This window comes from Pollachius pollachius (genome assembly GCF_949987615.1).
Source record: "Pollachius pollachius genome assembly, chromosome: 12".
NCBI classification, from domain to species: Eukaryota; Metazoa; Chordata; class Actinopteri; order Gadiformes; family Gadidae; genus Pollachius; species Pollachius pollachius.
Window position 1 is genome coordinate 14785803 of NC_136945.1, and position 19681 is coordinate 14805483.

The following is a 19681-nucleotide window of genomic DNA, read 5'->3' on the forward strand; positions in this document are numbered from 1 at the left end:
CACACACACACACACACACACACACACACACGTATACAGCATATTGGGTTTGGTCGTCTTCTCTTCACCAGATGCCTGTCAGAAGGTAGACAAGCTGAGCTCACCTTAAAGCTTCTCTTGATTAGTTCGATAAATCGATGGAGTAGTCAGATAGATATTGTGTTGGGTGAGGACCTAGAGCATCAACAGGGGAGCAGGTTGAATTCTTTCTTTTTTATTTGTCGTTCTTCTCCTCTGAGACAGAAGCATCAGATGACAGTGTGACGCCAGGTGAGCTTCCAAACAGATTCAGATTTCGAGAAATTGGTTTCTGATTTTGGAAATATATGTAGATCCTGTTCTTAAAAACCATTCAATGGTTTGAAAATGAAGAAATCTGATTTTTGTAAAACATGATATTAAAAGATTTTTTTTTATTTTTTAACAAAGATTGGAAAGATTTGGACCAAACGTAAAACAAAGATTTTTTTGAAAAATGGTTTCAGATAGGCTATAAGGTTTTTTAAGGTTTTTAAAAAGTTTTTCAAAGTTTTTTAAAACTATTTTAAAGGTTTAAAAGATCTAAACTCTAGACAAGGTCTAAACCCTAGGGCAAGTCTAAATGTTAGTCCTGATCTTTACCCAAAGCAGGTGCATGTCAGCAGTGACCCCTTGGGTGAGGGATGGAAGAGTTCTGCCTTCCAGACGGTGAGGAAGGTCAGTCATTATGAGCTTTGGTTATCAATACTTCATGATGTCATCATGTAGAGATATGATAGGATGATGAAGGATGGAGATAGAGAGAGAGGTTGGGGGGGGGGGGGGGGGGGGGGGGGGTCGAGTAGAGGAGATGAGTGGAGGAGAGTGGGAGAGATAGGAGAGTAGAAGAGAGAGGAGGAGATGACTGGGGGGGAGAGGGCGAGGAGATGATACGAGAGATGGGAGGAGAAGAGAAGTGCAGGAGGTGATGGAGGGAAAGGAGGAGCAGGGATAGGAGGAGGAAGAATATAAAGAGGAGGGATAAGGATAATAGAAGGAGGGGGGATATAAGGAGGAGGATAGGAGGAGGAGGAGGAGGAGGAGGGAGAGGAGGAGGAGGAGAAGGGGTAGAAGGAGGAGATGGGATAGAAGGTGGAGGAGAGACAGGAGTAGGAGGGAGAGGAGGTGGAGGAGAGACAGGAGAAGGAGGGACAGGAGGAGGAGGGAGAGGAGGAGGAGGGATGGTGGTGGAGGAGGGAGAGGAGGAGGAGGGATGGTGTTGGAGGTGACCTCTGTGTGGAGGACACTGCTCCTCTTGTTCAGCTGCTGTTGATTGAAACCAGATGTGACTCCTCTGGCTCTCCTACCACCAGTCTGTCTACCTGTCTGCCTGTCTCTCTCTCTTATCTTATCGTCTGTCTATCCACCTATCTGCACGTCTACTACCTTAGCACCTGTCTCTCTTACATAACTGACTCCCTGTCAGTCTGTCTGCCCATTTGTCTCTCTGTCTGTCCCCATACCTTAGTGCCAGTCTCCCTGTCTTTCTGTCTACCTGTCTGTCTGCACGTATGTCTCTTAATTTTAGCTCCTGTCTGTCTGTCTTTCAAATTACCCGTCACTGTCCACTTCACCAGGCAATCACTGTGAACCCAAAACTCTCTCTCCCCCCCCCCCCCCCCCTTCTGCCTCTCTCTACGGGGTATTTGTATATAACGAGATCTATTTTTAGAATCACCCGTGAATACATTGCCTAATAAATAGAGGTCAGCCAGTATCAATCCAGCAGGAATTATAAGATGTCTAAAGGATTAAAAGGCGATTTTCAGACCACAGGCTCCATGTAGGCTCATTAGGCCTAATTGAGTCTCATGGCAGAACCATACAAAACTCATTAAACTTTTGCCAGCCAACGTTGCCTATACGGGAAATGTTATGAAACCATTCAAATCATGACAACTAAGTTAAAACTCTTATTCAGGCTAATGTTTCATTTCAATACACATTAAACCTTAAAATATCCAGATGATTCCATAAACTATATTGATATTAAGTAGAGTAAACTTTGATTTTACTTCATTTACAAGAAGAACAAAGTTTAGGCTAAATGTAAATAAATGTAATCCAAGAAAAGGCATCTCTTGTCAGTTTGTAAATTTGTGCATAAAAAGGGACAGAATAGCCTATCCTTCCATTGCGTATATAACAAATACATACTTTAATAATTACAGTAGGACTGCAGTAGAAACTAAGTCCCGCTCCCTAACGTCCCACTAGCATCACAAAGGCATCACCGAGAAGAGGAGCCGATAGAAGCCCACCACCTCTACCCCTTCGGTTCCCCGGTCCCGTTCCACACGCTCACTCACCTGGGATCGGTGACCAATGGACCAGAAGCAGCAAAGACGTCCGGGTGGGCCAGGTAGGCAGAATATGCTCAAAGTTGAACGTTTACTAGTTTTCGAAATTCCCGCAATCAATGTCCCGTCAAGAAAAGTTATCTTCAAAGTTTTAAATGTTATCCAAAACTTTTTTTAAGAAAATGTCTTCAGCGGTTAGTTAGGAATCAGCCGTAGGTTGTGAAAACGTATGGCTTCTTATGTCTCTCCGCGAGCGTGCTAGCGTCTCCAAGAATGACTCCGTGCAGAGATGGGGTGCAGGTATTAAAACGCCAGCATTATTTGGGAACGGGTCGACCCCTCCCCCGCTTTGAAACCCGAGAAACAGCGGGGAGTGAACAACACACCGCTTGGAGATCAACTTGGAGAGAGCGCACGGATCTCACCACAACCGCTCGGTGTGCGCTTGAGGCCGGATTTCCCGTGCGTAATATGGGTATCGCACTTCGCTATAGCGTGTATAGTAAGACCACCAAAGAGACCGCGAGAATCTGTTGCTCATTATATAATGTGTGGCAAGAGCTGTGCTGCAGTTCTCTGCAAACCTTAGTCAGCAACAGTATAAGAGTAGATAAAACCTAATGTACATACTGTACAACCAATTATGGACCAGGTGCCCCTCTCTTAAGTTGTGTTGATTCCATATGATCTTACTACTGAATATTAGCAGTCAACCAGACAGTTTCATCTAATTATTTCAGGTCCATTCTTACCAGAGCTATATTTCACACTATCAGACTCTCACAACCAAGAAAGAGCACTAGATGCTCTAGATAAAGCGCTCTAGGTGGTTATAAAGGTCCAAGTTATAGAGAGCTCTGGGGACCAGGTTATAAAGCGCTCTGGGGACCAGGGGAAGAGGGGGGATTTCCTGTGCTCTCAGGACTATTAGGGTTTGAGTGAAGGAGGTGGCTGGCTGAATGGACCAGTGTTTGGAGCGGCAGTCGGAGCATCGTCTTACACCCTGGGAGCTCCTGGGAGGCTCCGGCCTCAGAACCATCCATCACTGGCCTCTGCACCGGAGCCTACGCCACCAACCGTGTTTACCCATGGAGGCTCCTACTGTTGTTACTGAGGCCAGGCATGTGCTAATAGCGCAACACTAATGAAGTCCTTTAAGCCAGTGCTACAGAAACAACCCAAGAGCTTCTAAACGCCTGTCTAAGCCTAACCCGAGTGAAAGCTAATTCCTCTTCTTTCATCTCTCCCTCTCTCTTGCCCTCTCTCTCTCTCTCTCTCTCTCTCTCTCTCTCTCTCTCTCTCTTTCTCTCTCTCTCTCTCTTGTGCTCCATCATTCTGTTTTCCGGGTGTGAAATACCAGAAGCTCTGAGCGCCTGACACAATGACCTTTGACCTTGGGAGGGGGTAAAAGCTAATTTAGGCTACTGCTGGCACCTCGGTGACTGGCAACATGCGCAAACACGGGAGCGTGCACACACTCACAAAACACACACACATACACACGCACATGAATACAAAGACACACACATTGTATATGGCCATGCACATTTATATCCTGGTACATAATCACAGACACACAAATCAGAGGGTTCTTTGTATAATAAATCCGCTCTTTCAGACAAACTTTCTTTCTCTCTCTCTCTCTCTCTCTCTCCCTCTGTCTCTCTCGCTCCCTTTCTCATACACACCAAACACATAGGAGTTAGCAAGGCATGTACACACATGCATATTTGAGTCAAGGAAGGCGCACACACATATTTTCACGCTAGCGGGAGCAGAGAACTGTGAACTGTGAACTGTGGGGTCACTGCAGTCCTTCTCTAGAGAACCATCAGGATGATCCGCATGAGGCCCAGGTCCTCACAAGCAGGTCTCAAGAAGACACACTGCTCACACAATACTTAGAGATATAGTGCACATAAAGTACCCATAAAGTTCATATAAAATACATATGCAGTTAATATGAAGTAAATATTAAGTAATACACAGTACATATGAAGTGCACGTGCATATTTTTTTATTTTATTTTTATTTATAGCACTCCCGGGGTGCATTGAAAATAACCACCATCAACTTGTATGTGTGTGGGGAACGCATTTAAACACATCCTGCTTCCAACACTGCTATTAATACTAAGGCCTGGTTCTGTTCAGACTGACCGAATGTTTATCCAATCAATAGACTTGAGCTGGGGTTCCAGGGATTTCAGCAGCCAATCACAGCCAGGGAGCCCGGTAACGCCCCCTCAGACCAGACCATCACCATCCTACACGCCAAGGTGGCACAGAAGTCCTATGGCAACGAGAAGCGGTATGAAATCATCGCTTACTATGCTACTTATACTAGTATTTAAACTAGGACTAATACTATACTAGGAAAACACACATATGACATATGGCAGTACGACATCACGGCCTCTATACTACTAGTACTATTACTATACCATCAACTCTATAGTAACACTCGACACAGTTTACCTACACGTAGACTGCAGACAGACTGCAGACAGACAGACTGCAGACAGATAGACTGCAGAAAGGTATACTGCAGACAGGTAGACTGTAGACAGACAGACTGCAGACAGGTAGACTGCAGAAAGGTATACTGCAGACAGGTAGAATGCAGACAGGTAGACCACAGACAGGTAGACTGAAGACAGATAGACTGCAGACAGGTAGACTGCAGACAGGTAGACTGGAGACAGATAGACCACAGACAGGTAGACTGAAGACAGATAGACTGCAGACAGGTAGACTTCAGACAGGTAGACTGAAGACAGATAGACCACAGACAGGTAGACTGTAGACAGGTAGACTGTAGACAGGTAGATTGTAGACAGATAGACTGCAGACAGGTAGACTGCAGACAGGTAGACCACAGACAGGTAGACTGAAGATAGGTAGACCACAGACAGGTATGAAATCATCGCTTACTATGCTACTAATACTAGTATTTAAACTAGGACTAATACTATACTAGGAAAACACACATATGACATATGGCAGTACGACATCACGGCCTCTATACTACTAGTACTATTACTATACCATCAACTCTATAGTAACACTCGACACGGTTTACCTACACGTAGACTGCAGACAGACTGCAGACAGACAGACTGCAGACAGATAGACTGCAGAAAGGTATACTGCAGACAGGTAGACTGTAGACAGATAGACTGCAGACAGGTAGACTGCAGAAAGGTAGACTGCAGACAGGTAGAATGCAGACAGGTAGACCACAGACAGGTAGACTGAAGACAGATAGACTGCAGACAGGTAGACTGCAGACAGGTAGACTGAAGACAGATAGACCACAGACAGGTAGACTGTAGACAGGTAGACTGTAGACAGGTAGACTGTAGACAGATAGACTGCAGACAGGTAGACTGCAGACAGGTAGACCACAGACAGGTAGACTGCAGACGGGTAGACTGCAGACATTGGGTTATAGGATATGATACTAGCTGTGTCAGTAGTATTTGATTAGTACCTTCATGGTGTGAGTCCCCAGGTTCTTCTGTCCTCCTCCCTGCGTCTACATCAGCGGCCGAGGATGGAGGATGAGGCCTGATGACACCAAAGGTCAGGGGTCACAGTATCACCGCCAGATGGTTTCCACTCATATTAATACTTTGATACATGTTATAATGTCTGAATGACTACGGCTGGTTCTCTCTCAAACCCTTTGAACACATATACTATCCCTCATTCTTTCTTTCTCTCTTTTACATTTTTCTCCTCTTTTAATTCACTTCTCACCTTCTTCTTCGTTTCATTCATCATTCGTCCATCCACACATTTATCATCCATCCATCCATCCATCCATTCTCTTCCATCACTCCTTGTTTCATCTGTTTTCATTCCCTAATTGACCCTCCCTACTCACTTGTTTCCTCTCCTTAACCAAACCCCCTGCAGCACCTGGCTATGGGGACAGCCGATACGGTCTGATTGGCTACATGTGTCTCGATAGCTCTGCCAACTCTCTGGACGACACCTTCAAACTAGCCTTCGATGACCTCACCAACCACAGGGTGAGTCTGTGTGTGCGTGTGTTTGGATGTGTTTGTGTTTGAGCCGTAATATGCATAAGTAAGAAGCACAAGTCATGGTGTATGTGAGGAGTAGGGTCACGTGGTTCGGGTGTTAAACTCTTAGCCGAAAGGTACGGATATGGAACCCTAATGTCTGCAGGGTAACCTGTAGGAAACAAGATGCCCCCTAACCCCTACCTGCTCCTTGGATATCCAGAGCCAAAGCCAGAGCAGACCTGTGTGTGGCAGGGTTATAGAAGGGCAGGATGCGACAGCAGACCAGTGTTTTGGTTCAGACTTTGTTGTGCCTGGTTTATAGCACTCTGTGTTTACCTAGAGAACTTCCCTGGCATGCACTACTGTTGAGTCTACTAACAACCTGTCTCACTATAAACAGCCTGTCTCTTTGATAGCCTATCTCACTGACGACCTGCCTCTCTGTCTGTCTGCCTGTCATCTGTCTGAATGTCTGCCTGCCTCTCAACCTGTCTGCCTTTCTATCTTTCTGTCTACCTGCCTGTCTCTCTTCCTGCCTGTCTTCCTGTGTCTATCAGATGTTTGCCAGTGCCAAGTCCCTGTACATCTCAGACCAGGACAAGAGGAAGCACTTCCGTCTATTGCTCCGCCTCTTCTTGTCTGGACAGGAAGTCGGTTCCTTCCAGAGCAGGATGATCAAAGTGATCTCTAAACCTTCCCAAAAGAGACAGTCCATGAAGAACGCCGACTGTGAGCCAAGCATCACATCAAATAACATAACATTACGTAACATAAAAATACATTTATAAACTATATTACATTACGTTGTATTATTGTTATATAACAATATATCATTTCATACATCACACACACATACAAAAGATAAACTATCCTCAGTTGAAAGCTTATTGGATTGGTTCTAAGCTTGTGCCTGTGTCTATGTTTATGTGTGTGTTTGTGTGTGTGTGTGTGTGTGCGCATGTGTCTATGTGTCTGTGTCTGTATGTCTGTGTGTTTGTGTGTTTGTGTGTCTGTGTGTCTGCTTCTGTGTGTCTGTGTGTCTGTGTGTCTGTGTATTTGTGTGTCTGTGTGTCTGTGCCAGTGTGTATCTCGTCCGGCTCCAGGGTCGCACTGTTTAACCGGCTCCGCTCCCAGACCGTCAGCACACGCTTCCTGTCAGTGGACCGGCACGCCGCGGTGGCCAGCGGCCGCCAGTGGACTGCCTTCACCATCACCCTGGGTAGGGAGAATAGTGAATGGATTTAATTTATACTGAGCTTTGCTTAACTCTGTGAATGCTCTATAAGGCACTTTAAAATTGATGTCTTACATTCAACCGTTCAAACGCATCACACAACTACTCTTACAAAACTAGCATGACAATGTAAACAATGTAGCCCTCTGTGTTTATGGACAATGGGTGAGTGGTCACCTGAAATGGATAGCGGTTAGTATTAGGGTTATTATTAGAGTTTAAAGTGTTATAGGATTCATTAGAGGGTTCGTGTTAGGGCTAGTGTTGGATGAGGGTTAGTAGAGTTCGTTTTAGTTAGGGATTCCTATTGGTTAGATTTTCTAACTCAAAAACCAAACCATAAAACAACACCTTAAACCGTAAAACCTAACCCTAATACAAAACCTTAGAACCAAAACAACATCCCTAAAACCTGACACTAATAGGAACCCTAACCCTAGTATCAAAACTGTGGGTTAGGTTTTAGCGTTGTTTTTCAGTTCTATAGTTCCGTTCACTCGTTTTGGGCTAGTGTTGGTAGAGTCAGGGTTAGCAGGGCTAATGCTATTAAGGCTAGTGTTAGTAGAGTTTGGGGTAGTAGGATGAGGGAGGCATTAAGAGAGCTGTTTCCAGGGTTCTGTCCCCTCCAGCAGGGGATGAAGGAAGCTAGTGTCCTCAATGTAAACCTCAAGTTTATTTACCTGCCAGACCTCCTACGGCTCTCCATCAAGACACACGGACACACACAAACATTATGCACAAGTATAAATGTCTGTGTGTGTATGTGTGTGTGTGTGTGTGTGTGTGTGTGTGTGTGTGTGTGTGTGTGTGTGTATGTGTGTGTGTTTGTGTGTGTATCCGTGTGCATGTACGTTTTTGTGTGTGCTTCTGCTTTTGTGTTTGTGTGTGTGTGTGTGTGTGTGTGTGTGTGTGTGTGTGCATGTGTGTGTGTGTGTGTGTGTGTGTGTGTGTGTGTGTGTGTGTGTGTGTGTGTGTTTGTGTGTGTGTTTGTGTGTCTCCAGTACAGGGTCTGGACCAGGGAGACTATATTCTGAGTGAGGGCTTCATCTGCTACAGCTCTGTGGTCAAGCTGGTCTGTACTGAGACTGGAGTAGCCCTACCGCCCATGGTAACACACCCACATGCACACACACACACACTCACACACACACCCACACCCACACCCACACACACACACACACACACACACACACACACACACACACACACACACACACGAACGCACGCACGCACACACACACACCCACACACACACACACACACACACACACACACACACACACACACACACACGAACGCACGCACGCACACACACACACACACACACACACACACACACACACACACACACACACACACACACACACACATTCCTTACTGATGCCCTCTGAGGTGTCCTCGTGTGAGAGGGACCGGCCTGTGGGCAGCAAAGTGCATAGCTGGTTGGTCCCTCCCTCGGACTAAACTGCTCCGACAGCATGCTGGGTGGGGGTTCGACGGTCTGGTGGTCTGGGGGTACGGGGGTGGGGAACCAGGCGTGTTGTTTCAGGTGAGGCCTATAGGTTTGGCGTTTGTTTAAAGAGGGAGGGAGACGACTGTGATTTACATTCTGCTGAGTCACTGAGAAGATACCTGGTGGCTTCTGGTGCTGTGGTGCTGTGTCAGGGCTTTCTGGGGCGGGTCAGGGCTTTCTGGGGTGCCTCCTCGGTCAGTGTTTTCTGGGGTGCCTCCTAGGTCAGGTCTTTCTGGAGTACCCTTCGAGGTCGGGTCTTTCTCGGGTACCTCCTGGGTTGATCAAAGAGGCCATGGGGGTCAGGGGTATGGGTCAGGGGGTCTGGGGTATCTCCTGGATCTGGAGGTCTGGGGTATCTCCTGGGCCTGGAGGTCTGGTGTAACTCCTGGATCTGGAGGTCTGGTGTATTTCCTGGATCTGGAGGTCTGGTGTACCTTCTGGGTCTGGAGGTCTGGTGTACCTCCTGGGTCTGGAGGTCTGGTGTAACTCCTGGGTCTGGAGGTCTGGGGTATCTCCTGGGTCTGGAGGTCTGGTGTACCTCCTGGATCTGGAGGTCTGGTGTACCTCCTGGGTGTGGGGGAGTCTGGTGTTGGACCAGAGGTTTGGCAGATGATAGACATCGGTCAGATTAAAAGTAATCTTTTGGAATCTGGAAGTGCGTCAAGGCCTTCTGGTGCAGACCAGGAGAGACTGTGTACAGAGTGGTTCTTCTGTTATGGGATCATATTTGGGGATGTAATATGTACATGGACACATGATCAGGGGACGCAATGTAGGAAGGTTGTGATGGGTTTAAGATTTAGAAAATAACCTTGGTTGTTTCAGTTTTTTTTCTATCTTCAGGTTTTTTAAGTGTGTTGCCCTTGTCAGTTATACATATTGATGGTTTATTGGCTCGGTTTAAAATCTATTGTGTTCAGCGGGAACTCTTTCCCATTTTCAGTTGTACTTCCAGGCTCTTGGTTCCTCCTGGACTTCAACAGGCTGAACAGATATTTGAACTGTTCTCTGAGTTTAGTAAATCGTTTAAGGTAGACAAAAATGTCTTATGTTTTATAAATGTACCTGCCACGACCCCCAAATAACTTTTTTCCAGGGGTATGTTTATATCCCATAGTCGTCCGTCTGTAATTCATCTGTCTGTTCCAATTAGTTTTCATCACTCATTCCTTTTCTACAAATAAACACTGTCTCCATGTGTCGGAGAGTGATTCTTTAGCCCTTAGCTCACTAAGCCACACCAGAGTGCCATGTTTCCAATATAAAGCAAATATTCTCTCAAAAGCCTGCTCACTATGGTAGTAGATTTATGTTAGTTTTTGTTAGTCTAGCTGGTGTTGTGTTAAGCAGGTCCTAGAGATTAGCAGGTCAGGCTACCTAAGTTGTTCAACTGCTGAGGTAAAGGGTGGCAGGAACACAATCGCATTGGTTTGGCGAAACATCTTACATCTTATCCTCCACCTCCTGAATCACCTCTTTTATAACCTCCTCATCCATCAGCTCCTCCACATCCTTTATAACCTCTTCCTCCATCACCTCCTCTACCACCTCCTCCATCCCCTTCTCTACAACCTACTTCACATCCTGTATAATATCCGCTCCTACTGACTCCATCTCTACCTCAACCTCTTTCAGCTACTCTGATCATCATCTCCCCCCTCCTTCACCTCCTCCATCACCTCGCTCACCTTGTCTATAACCTCCTATTCCATCACATCCTTTTTCACCTCCTCCTCCATCAATCTATCACCTCTATTACCTACCCCATCACCTTATCTATAACCTCCTATTCCTTCCCTTCCTCCTCCAGCACTTCCTCTATCACCTCCTCCTCCAACACCTTGTCCAGTTATGATGATTGTTTTTCGTTGTGAAAATTAGTTCATCACACAGGATCACAGAGAACTCAACTCCCTGCTCTCATAGAAGCAAGAGGATAGAGTTCCCTCTCTTACTAAAAAGCATTAGCAAACGTCATACTTCTTTAAAATAAAAAAGAAATCCAAATGGAAAGTCAGACGGAGATGTGAGAAAAAGAAACTAGTGGAGTTCTGAGGTAAAGTGGTCACCAGGGGGTCTTTGTCCCTACAGGTGATCCATAAGGTGAACAAGCAGCATGCCATCCTGGATGTGGATGAACCTGTCTCTCAGCTGCACAAGTGTTCCTTCCAGTTCAGAGAAATGGCCCACTCCTACCTTTGCCTCTCCAACGACAACCTGATACCGCACCAGGTGAGACACCTGCTCCCCTGTAGATACTGTTGACACAGGTAACCCGGTGAGACGCTCGCACACCTGTAGATACTCTCAATAAAGGTAACAAAGTGAGACATCTGCTTACCAGTAAATACTATCATTACAGGTATCTGTACAGGTGTACTCACCTGGCTACCTAGTCCATTGCGGATTTATCTGGATAGTTATCATTTGATCCCCCCCCCCCACCAGGGCTCCTTCTCCTCCAAGGACCCAGGCCGGGTAGTGCTGAGCGAGGGCTGCTGTTGGACCATCATCGGTGTGGAGGCAGTGGAGCTCTCCTTTAACCAGAACCTTGCTCCCCTCCACTCCCTTGTCAGCCCTGTTCCTGTCATCACCGGCCTACAGGTGGGACTCACACACACACACACACACACACACACACACACACACACACACACACACACACACACACACACACACACACACACACACACACACACACGTGCACAGACACGCAGAGATACATATACCGACAGACATACACACACACACACACACTCACACACATAGAATATTTATAGTTTATTTTGTTTATTTATGTATAAATATGTATCTTTGTGTGTCTTTGTGTGTGTCTGTGTGTGTGTGTCTGTCGGTCTGTGTGTCTCTCTGTTTGTCTGTCTGTGTGCGTGGATGCATGTGAGTGAGGATGTGTGTGTGTGTGTGTGTGTGTGTGTTTGTTTGTGTGTAGGTGAGTGGAGGAGGTCATGTTGCTACTCTGGAGGTCCAGGGAGAGAACTTCACTCCTCATCTGAAGATCTGGTTCTCCTGCCAGGAGTCAGAGACCATGTTTAGGTGAGGAAAGGAGGAGGCGAGGAGAGGAGGAGAGAAGAAAGGAGAGTTGGAGAGAAGGAGCGGAAAGGAGGGGAGAACATGAGAGGAGACGAGGAGGGTAGGAGTGTAGAGGAATGTGGGGAAAGGTGGGTTTAATAAACCCAAAGAAGGACTAAGCCACCAGGAGATCGGAAAATAAGCCCCCTAAACCGGGAAATACGCCCTTTAAAGGCATTCAGGAAACAAGACTTTATGACCTTCGTAAAGATGTGCAGTGCCTTTACTTAATGACCTATCTCTGTATTTACTGTACAACCACTACCTCTCTCTGTATTCACCGTCTAACCATTAACCTGGAAACACAAGGTGTGCCTTGTCAAAACCTGGAGACGACGAGATTAAAACATAACCTGTGTTAAAGGGGGAGTACCAAGGATGTTCTGACGGCCAGTTGTCACGGTGACAAGGGTTTTATGATTCTCCGACATTGGAAGGTGGTTGTTTTATCATTGTTTGAGGTATTCCACTTAAATAAAACAGCTGTTCTGGGTGGCAGATATCTTTTTTAAAGTTTTTAATGACTAGGATCCAAAACCCCATCGATAACTGGAAGACACCTTGAGAAGGAACCCAGGAACTGTGATCCATTCCTGGAAACACCAGACTATGACCTTCCAATTAAGCTTATGTTATGTACTAGCCTGGTGTTTTAAATAGAGTACAAGTTTCTTTAAGCTAAATATTTTCCTAAAATATAAGTTACATGACATGGGTAACCTACCCTTCACATCAAGCCACCCCTCCAACTACCAGCTGCCCCGTCAAATCTGCTGCCCGTAGAAATAGTTGAGCACCCACCCACCCCGGTCAACAGTTGTCAGTTACTAGGAGCTAGTTGGCTAGAAGGTAGGTCAGCTAGGGGCTAGGCGTCACTGGCAACTAGGTGGCTAGGAGCAAAGTCGCTTGGAGCTGGGTCAGCGAGGAGCTAGGTCACTAGGAGCTAGGTTAACAAAGGTTCTAGGAAGATACATCAGCTAGTGATGTACATTTATTTCTTCTATTACTTTATAACCAACGATAATAAAGCTAAAATGAGTACCTCATTGGACCACCCATCCTTAGTGCTAACACCAGTTCTGACTAGTTTCTGCTCCTATGCATAGAGTGGGCAAGACAACTCCATAAAAGGTATTACTGTTCTGATATAAATCAAGGCCTAAGCTAGGAGCTAGTTCACCTGGAACTAGCTACCACTGTTTATTCAACACCAAGCATTCACAATAAGCTCTTTGTACATGAAGCTGAAGCCAATTAGTGGTGGAAACAGGATCCTTGCCGACCGCCAAGGACAAGGAATCCAGTGGGCTAGAAAGGGGCTGAAGGAGGTGTGCTAGGACAACTTTACCTTTCATAAACCAACGTCAAGCAAAAACACCACTTAAACAAGTCTGAACAGGTTCAGCTTTCACTCATCGATTGTTTTAGAATGATTGTATGAAATGTCAACTACCCCCGTCATCAACACCATCTCCTACAATGATGTTATGGTCTTTCCTCAGGTCTATCATATATTCTAGAATGATGTTCTGGTCCCTCTCCAGGAATATTATACCTTCTAGACTTATGTTCTGGTCTCTCCTCAGTTGTAACCCATCTTCTAAAGTGGTGTTCTGGTCTCTCCTCAGGTCTATCCTATCTTCTAGTGCAGGGGTTCTCAAAGAGTTGACAGCTGAGGGCCAATTTAGGAACGCAAAATTTGATTGAGGGCCGCCAAAAGAAAAAAAAATGGCGGGAAACGCCGTCAGCATCCCAGTGTTGAAAAAAAACATTGCACCATGGACCTCTGGGAGTGAGGTCAAGTGAGGTCTAAATCACGAAACTGAGGTTCATCCTTTCAAAGTAATGTACAGTCGGATTAAAACTAACAAATGTAACAGGATTTAATTGAAAGCTAGAGAGTCGACTTTTCTCTTTATATTTTTTTATTTTCGTTTAAATTAATATTGAGATAATAATAAAAAATAAATAATAATTAAAATCAATCTTTTTTTTATTATTATTTTTTTAACTTACATCTGTATGTCATTGCGGGCCGCCAGGAATGTTTCTGCGGGCCACCATTGGCCCGCGGGCCGCACTTTGAGAACCAATGTTCTAGAGTGATGTTCTTGTTTCTCCTCAGGTCACCTAAGTCCATGCTGTGCGTCATCCCGGACGTCTCTGTGTTTGGCGAGTCCTGGCATTGCATGCGCCGGGTCATCACCGTGCCGCTGTCTCTGGTGCGGTCGGACGGTCTCATCTATCGCTCCTCCTACAGCTTCACCTACACCCCCGAGCTCCAACCACCTCCTCCTGCCCGAGGAGCAGGAGGAGCAGGAGGGAGGAGGAAGGATGGAGGGATGGAGAGAGTAGAGGAGGATGATGCACTACTCGAATCCATCCATCAGGAGTTCACTAGAGCTAACTTTCACCTGTTCATGCAGAGCTAGCTAATAAACATCAAAAAATATGCTAAAGTCTAGCTCGCCGTCAGCTAACTGTCTAACAGCATGCTAAATGCTAGCTAGCTGGCTGAAAGCTTACTAGCTAGTTAGCCAGCCTGTTCACCTCTATTATCTGGGAGATATCAGGAAGAAGTAAGAACTAAGGCACTTGAACTTTTTTGTGTTTGGTGACCAATGTAACCAGTGTTTGGTGACGTTGATAACCAGTGTTTGGTGACCAATGTAACCAGTGTTTGGTGACCAATGTAATCAGAGTTTGGAGACCTTGATAACCAGTGTTTGGAGACCTTGATTACCAGTGTTTGGAGACATTGGCATGCTTTGAGTTATAAAAGTCAGACATTTGTATCAGACCATGTTTAAGTATTCCAATTGACTCTAGTTTGGTGGGGAAACATAATTTATGATAATATAAATATATACAAATATAGATTGATGTATTGTTTAATGGTTTATTGAAGTGAGAATACCATGTTGTGTTCCCAGACTATCGAGAAAACCAATACACGTGAAAGACTAATCTGGCATAATCCAACTCATACACCTCACCCCCCTTCAACCGCATCCCTTTGAAGACTGGCTGCTCTTTAATTTAATATGAAACAGAACAAAGGAATGCATCAATTGAACCAAAAGACTCGACCCAAAAATGAATGCTGTTAGCACCACAAGACTCCCAACACCGAGACAACGGTCTTGTTTACTTTCATTAGGGTTGACAATCATAACTATTTATAATGAAGAACAAAAAATGTCTTTTAGATGAAATGTCTTGTCTCTTGTGGTTTGTATCTATGTGTGTGCATGCTTCTATGTGTATGTGCGTGTTTGCCAAGTGTGTGCTTGTGTTTGTGTGCGTGCGTGCATGTGAGTGCTTGCATGTGTGTAAAATCGGTTGTCCCTCCACTGCACTCCACCCTAGAAACCCTGTGAGCCAGACAGACCCGCACTTCAAACCCTCACCCCTGACCTTTGACCTATGACCCAACAGTCAACAGCCTGTAGACAGTGCTTTTCTCTTCACCAGCACCGCAGAGGTCTGTCCAGGTTAGTGCTGCAGCACAGATCAGCACAAAATATCCTGTATGAAGAAACCAAAAGGTTTTGTTTCAATCACTCACTTGTGACACTAGTTACGCTAGCTCAGTGAAGTGTTTCATTTTAAATGTAAAGGCAACATTAATGTTAAGGTTAATAGAGGTGCAGCTAAATCTGTTGAGCGATCCGGATCACATGACCATGACGCTACCTTCACCATCTCTCCTCTCCCCTCAGTCCCTCTCCTCAGTGCCCGCTCCTCAGAGTGGAACAGTCCGACTCATACCTCCTCCTCCCCCTCTACCTTCTCCTCCTCTTCCTCCCCCTCCTCCTCTGTTTACTCCTACTCCTCCTCCTCTCTCCTCCTGGTAAGACTACCAGGAGTAATGTGGTCTAATCTCTGTCATGGGGTCCGGACTCCAAAAACGGGCTCACGCGGCCTATTTTCTTCTTCACCCTCCTACTCCTCCCTCCTCCTCCCTCCATCTCTCTCCTCCCTGCTCTCTCCCACGCCTCCTCCCCTCCTCTCCCTCCTCCTTCTTCATCACCCCATACCTTCATACTTTCTCTCCTCCGTCCTCCCACAGTATGAAAAGCTTCAATCTTCAGCTAGTTTCCATGGAAATACACAATTTCTCCACCCAGCACTCCTCATTCTACGACCAAATTACCTTCAAAACTACAGTACTGGAGTAGTAGCTCTACCGCAGTACACTGCTAAAGTAGTGTAGCACTACAGAACTACAGTATTACACAGCGTATATAAAGTGTGTGTATGTGTGTGTGAGTGTGTATGAGGTTATGTGTATATATGTGTACCAGTGTGTGTCAGGACCCCTGGTTTGGTCCTCTCCGTGTGTGTGAGGGGCCCGTCTCCCTGGGGCCTCTGGCATAGATTACAGTGGAATATAAAGGTTCCCACTGTCCTGACTCTCCACCAATCACATCACAGCTCTCAGCCCTCCCGGTCATTCAGCACCTCACCATCACCATGATGGACAGGGGGGGGGGGGGGGGGGGGGGGGGGGGGGGGGGGGGGGTAAAGACTGAGGGTAGGAGGACCACACTGGACTCCACTGTTAACATAAAACACACAAGACAGCCTGAATGTTGGAAATGTCAGTTAATGTCGGGATATGGATCTGATGTTGAGGTTGATCTCGATTTGGGGCAAATGAGGATAATCTGTTGATATTGATGTTGATATTCTGGATTTCATATTTCACTGTAAATATTTCACTGTAAAATGTAAAAGTGTCTCATGAATTACTAAACAGTAAAATTGTAAATATTTTTTAAAAGGTTACTTCAGGACAGAGAGAAGCAGGACAGCAACACACCACACACATTACACACTACCACAGCACACTCTATATTACACATACATAAACTTACATCACAGATGGCAGTTGGTCTTTAGTTAGAGAGGAAGAGGGGTGAGGAAGAGGAGGACAGGTGAGGAAGGTCAGGTCTCAGCCATTAGTTGGGGCCCAATCTCCTCTCACACACACACACACACAGACACACTCAAACACATAAACACACGCGCACACACGCATACATGCAAAGTGCAGGTGGAGCAGGAGATGAAAAGGTTGTGTGCTGTCAGCCAAACATGAAGGGAATGTTAATGATGAGAACAAAGTCAAACACACACACACACACACACACACACACACAAGCACGTTAGTTTGTGTCCTTGTGTGTGTGTGTGTGTGTCTTTTTACTTGAGTGAGTGTGTGTATGGGAGTGTGTGTATTTGTTTCAGGTTTCGTGGATCTCTATTTTACTGTGACTACACTGTGGGTGTTTACATTAACGTGGGTCCGGCAGGGGTCTTCACGTGTACGTTGCTACCCCTAGGGTCTCTATGTTTGCATCACAGTCCCAGGGGGTCGCCTTTGTAGCTAACGTTCACCTCTCCAAAAATACAAATACATTTCATGAGGCAGAAGTGTACCTCAACCTTTACATTGCAGGGGAGTTGCCTCATGGCCTTCCATAACACGGTGGCCTATCTCTACTGTACTGTCACTGAGCAAGATGGATCTGCTTCCTGTTCCCACCCATACACTAAAACACAGTGTGTGTTTTTGCATGTGTGTGTGTGTGTGTGATCGTGTACAGAGAGACCCACAGCCAGAAGGACGCACGGACAGATGGTGCATGTCTAGTTGTCGAGGTAACAGCCATGCTCTGTCAGACCATGTTCGGATGCCGGTGGAGAACTGGGGGAAGGAATTTACAAGAGGTTTACAGACGTGAAGCGTGTCGTGTGGCACAGGAGAGATGTTTTATGACCTCTGGGGAAGTACAGGAAAATCCTCTGGGGGGAGGGGGGGAGGGAGCTGTAAACATTGAGGATCTCTTTCAGCATCACCCTGTCTCACGCCACCTCTGCTATGTAGTGCTATTCAGCTGGATTTACTGGAAGACATCAGTGTCATCTCACCAGCCAGAGCAGGATGCCCTGAGCCCTACCTGCTCCTTATTGACCGGTCTCTTCACTGTCTAACCCCTACCTGCTCCTTAATGACCGGTATTTTCACTGTCTAACCCCTACCTGCTCCTTAATGACCGGTATTTTCACTGTCTAACCCCTACCTGCTCCTTTATGACCGGTCTCTTCACTGTCTAACCCCTACCTACTCCTTATTGACTGGTATTTTCACTGTCTAACCCCTACCTGCCCCTTTATGACCGGTCTCTTCACTGTCTAACCCCTACCTGCTTCTTATTGACTGGTATTTTCCCTGTCTAACCCCTACAAGCTCCTTAATGACCTGTCTATTTACTGTCTAACCCCTACCTGCTCCTTAATGACCTGTCTCTGTACTGTCCAACATCTTCTTGCTCCTTAATGACCTGTCTCTTCATTGTCTATCCCCTACAAGCTCCGTAATGACCTGTCTCTGTACTGCCCAATCCCTACCTGCCTCTTAATGACCTGTCTCTGTACTGTCCAACATCTTCCTGCTCTTTAATGACCTGTCTATGTACTGTCTAACATCTTCCTGCTCCTTAATCAACTGTCTCTGTACTGTCTAACCCCTACCTGATCCTTAATGACCTGTCTCTGTATCTAACCCCTACCTGCTCCTTAATGACCTGTCTCTCTACTGTCTAACCCCTACCTGCTCCTTAATGACCTGTCTCTGTACTGTCTAACCCCTACCTGCTCCTTAATGACCTGTCTCTGTACTGTCTAACCCCTACCTGCTCCTTAATGACCTGTCACTTAACCATCCAACAGCCGTTTGTTAATGACCCGTAAGTGAATTTATCCTAAGCCACCTTGAGTAATATTGTCTGATACATGACTGAATATTCATATTTGTATTGGGAGGGAGAGGAGAGGAGAGGTGAGGAAAGGAGAGGAGAAGATGAGATGAGGAGAGCGGAGAGAATAAAAGAGAAGAGAGAAAACAGGAGGGCTGGGATTCTGGTATCGAGGGCTGCCAGGACGGGCCTGTGTGAAGGTTATGATCTAACAGCGGCTCCATGCCCCAGGGGACACCAGGAGAGAGAAACCAAACGTACCCAGAGTGGGATGACAATGGTTGGATGTGGTCCACAGTAAATATTAGTTGGTGAATTCCCTCCACAGATACAGACATGCCAGTAACAACATCTGTATTTATCCCTGGAGGAAGAAAAGGAGGAGGGGACTTTGGGAGGATCTCTGATTTGCCCAAATACACTCTAGGAGACGAAAGCTCCTGATCCCTCAGGGGATACCCTCTCAAACAAACACAAACACACACAAACATACACACGCATACATGCATGCACACACAAACCCTACACACATACATATTTACAAAGTTCCACACAAAAATACACACAAAAAACCCATACATACATATACCGATAGAATCAGTACACACACACAAACACACACACACACACACACACACACACACACACACACACACACACAATGTCTTCCTCTCAGTAGGAGGTTTGATTCACATGAACGACTCCTCGTCATCCTCAGTGAGATGAAGG

At 45.9% G+C, this 19681-nt stretch overlaps 1 protein-coding gene across 1 annotated transcript; it reads left to right on the plus strand.

The window, feature by feature from the left end:
* Positions 1-220: 220 nt before the first annotated feature.
* Positions 221-14620, plus strand: rbpjl (recombination signal binding protein for immunoglobulin kappa J region-like; the record flags this gene model as incomplete). Its single annotated transcript, XM_079748146.1, has 13 exons — positions 221-270; positions 628-696; positions 2236-2380; positions 4500-4628; positions 5832-5902; positions 6239-6354; positions 6909-7080; positions 7433-7570; positions 8587-8693; positions 11190-11330; positions 11547-11702; positions 12049-12152; positions 14314-14620. Exons 2-13 carry the CDS (start codon positions 663-665, stop codon positions 14618-14620), a joined length of 1620 nt encoding a protein of 539 aa, XP_079604272.1. The 5' UTR covers positions 221-270; positions 628-662.
* Between the last annotated feature and the right edge of the window lie 5061 nt (positions 14621-19681).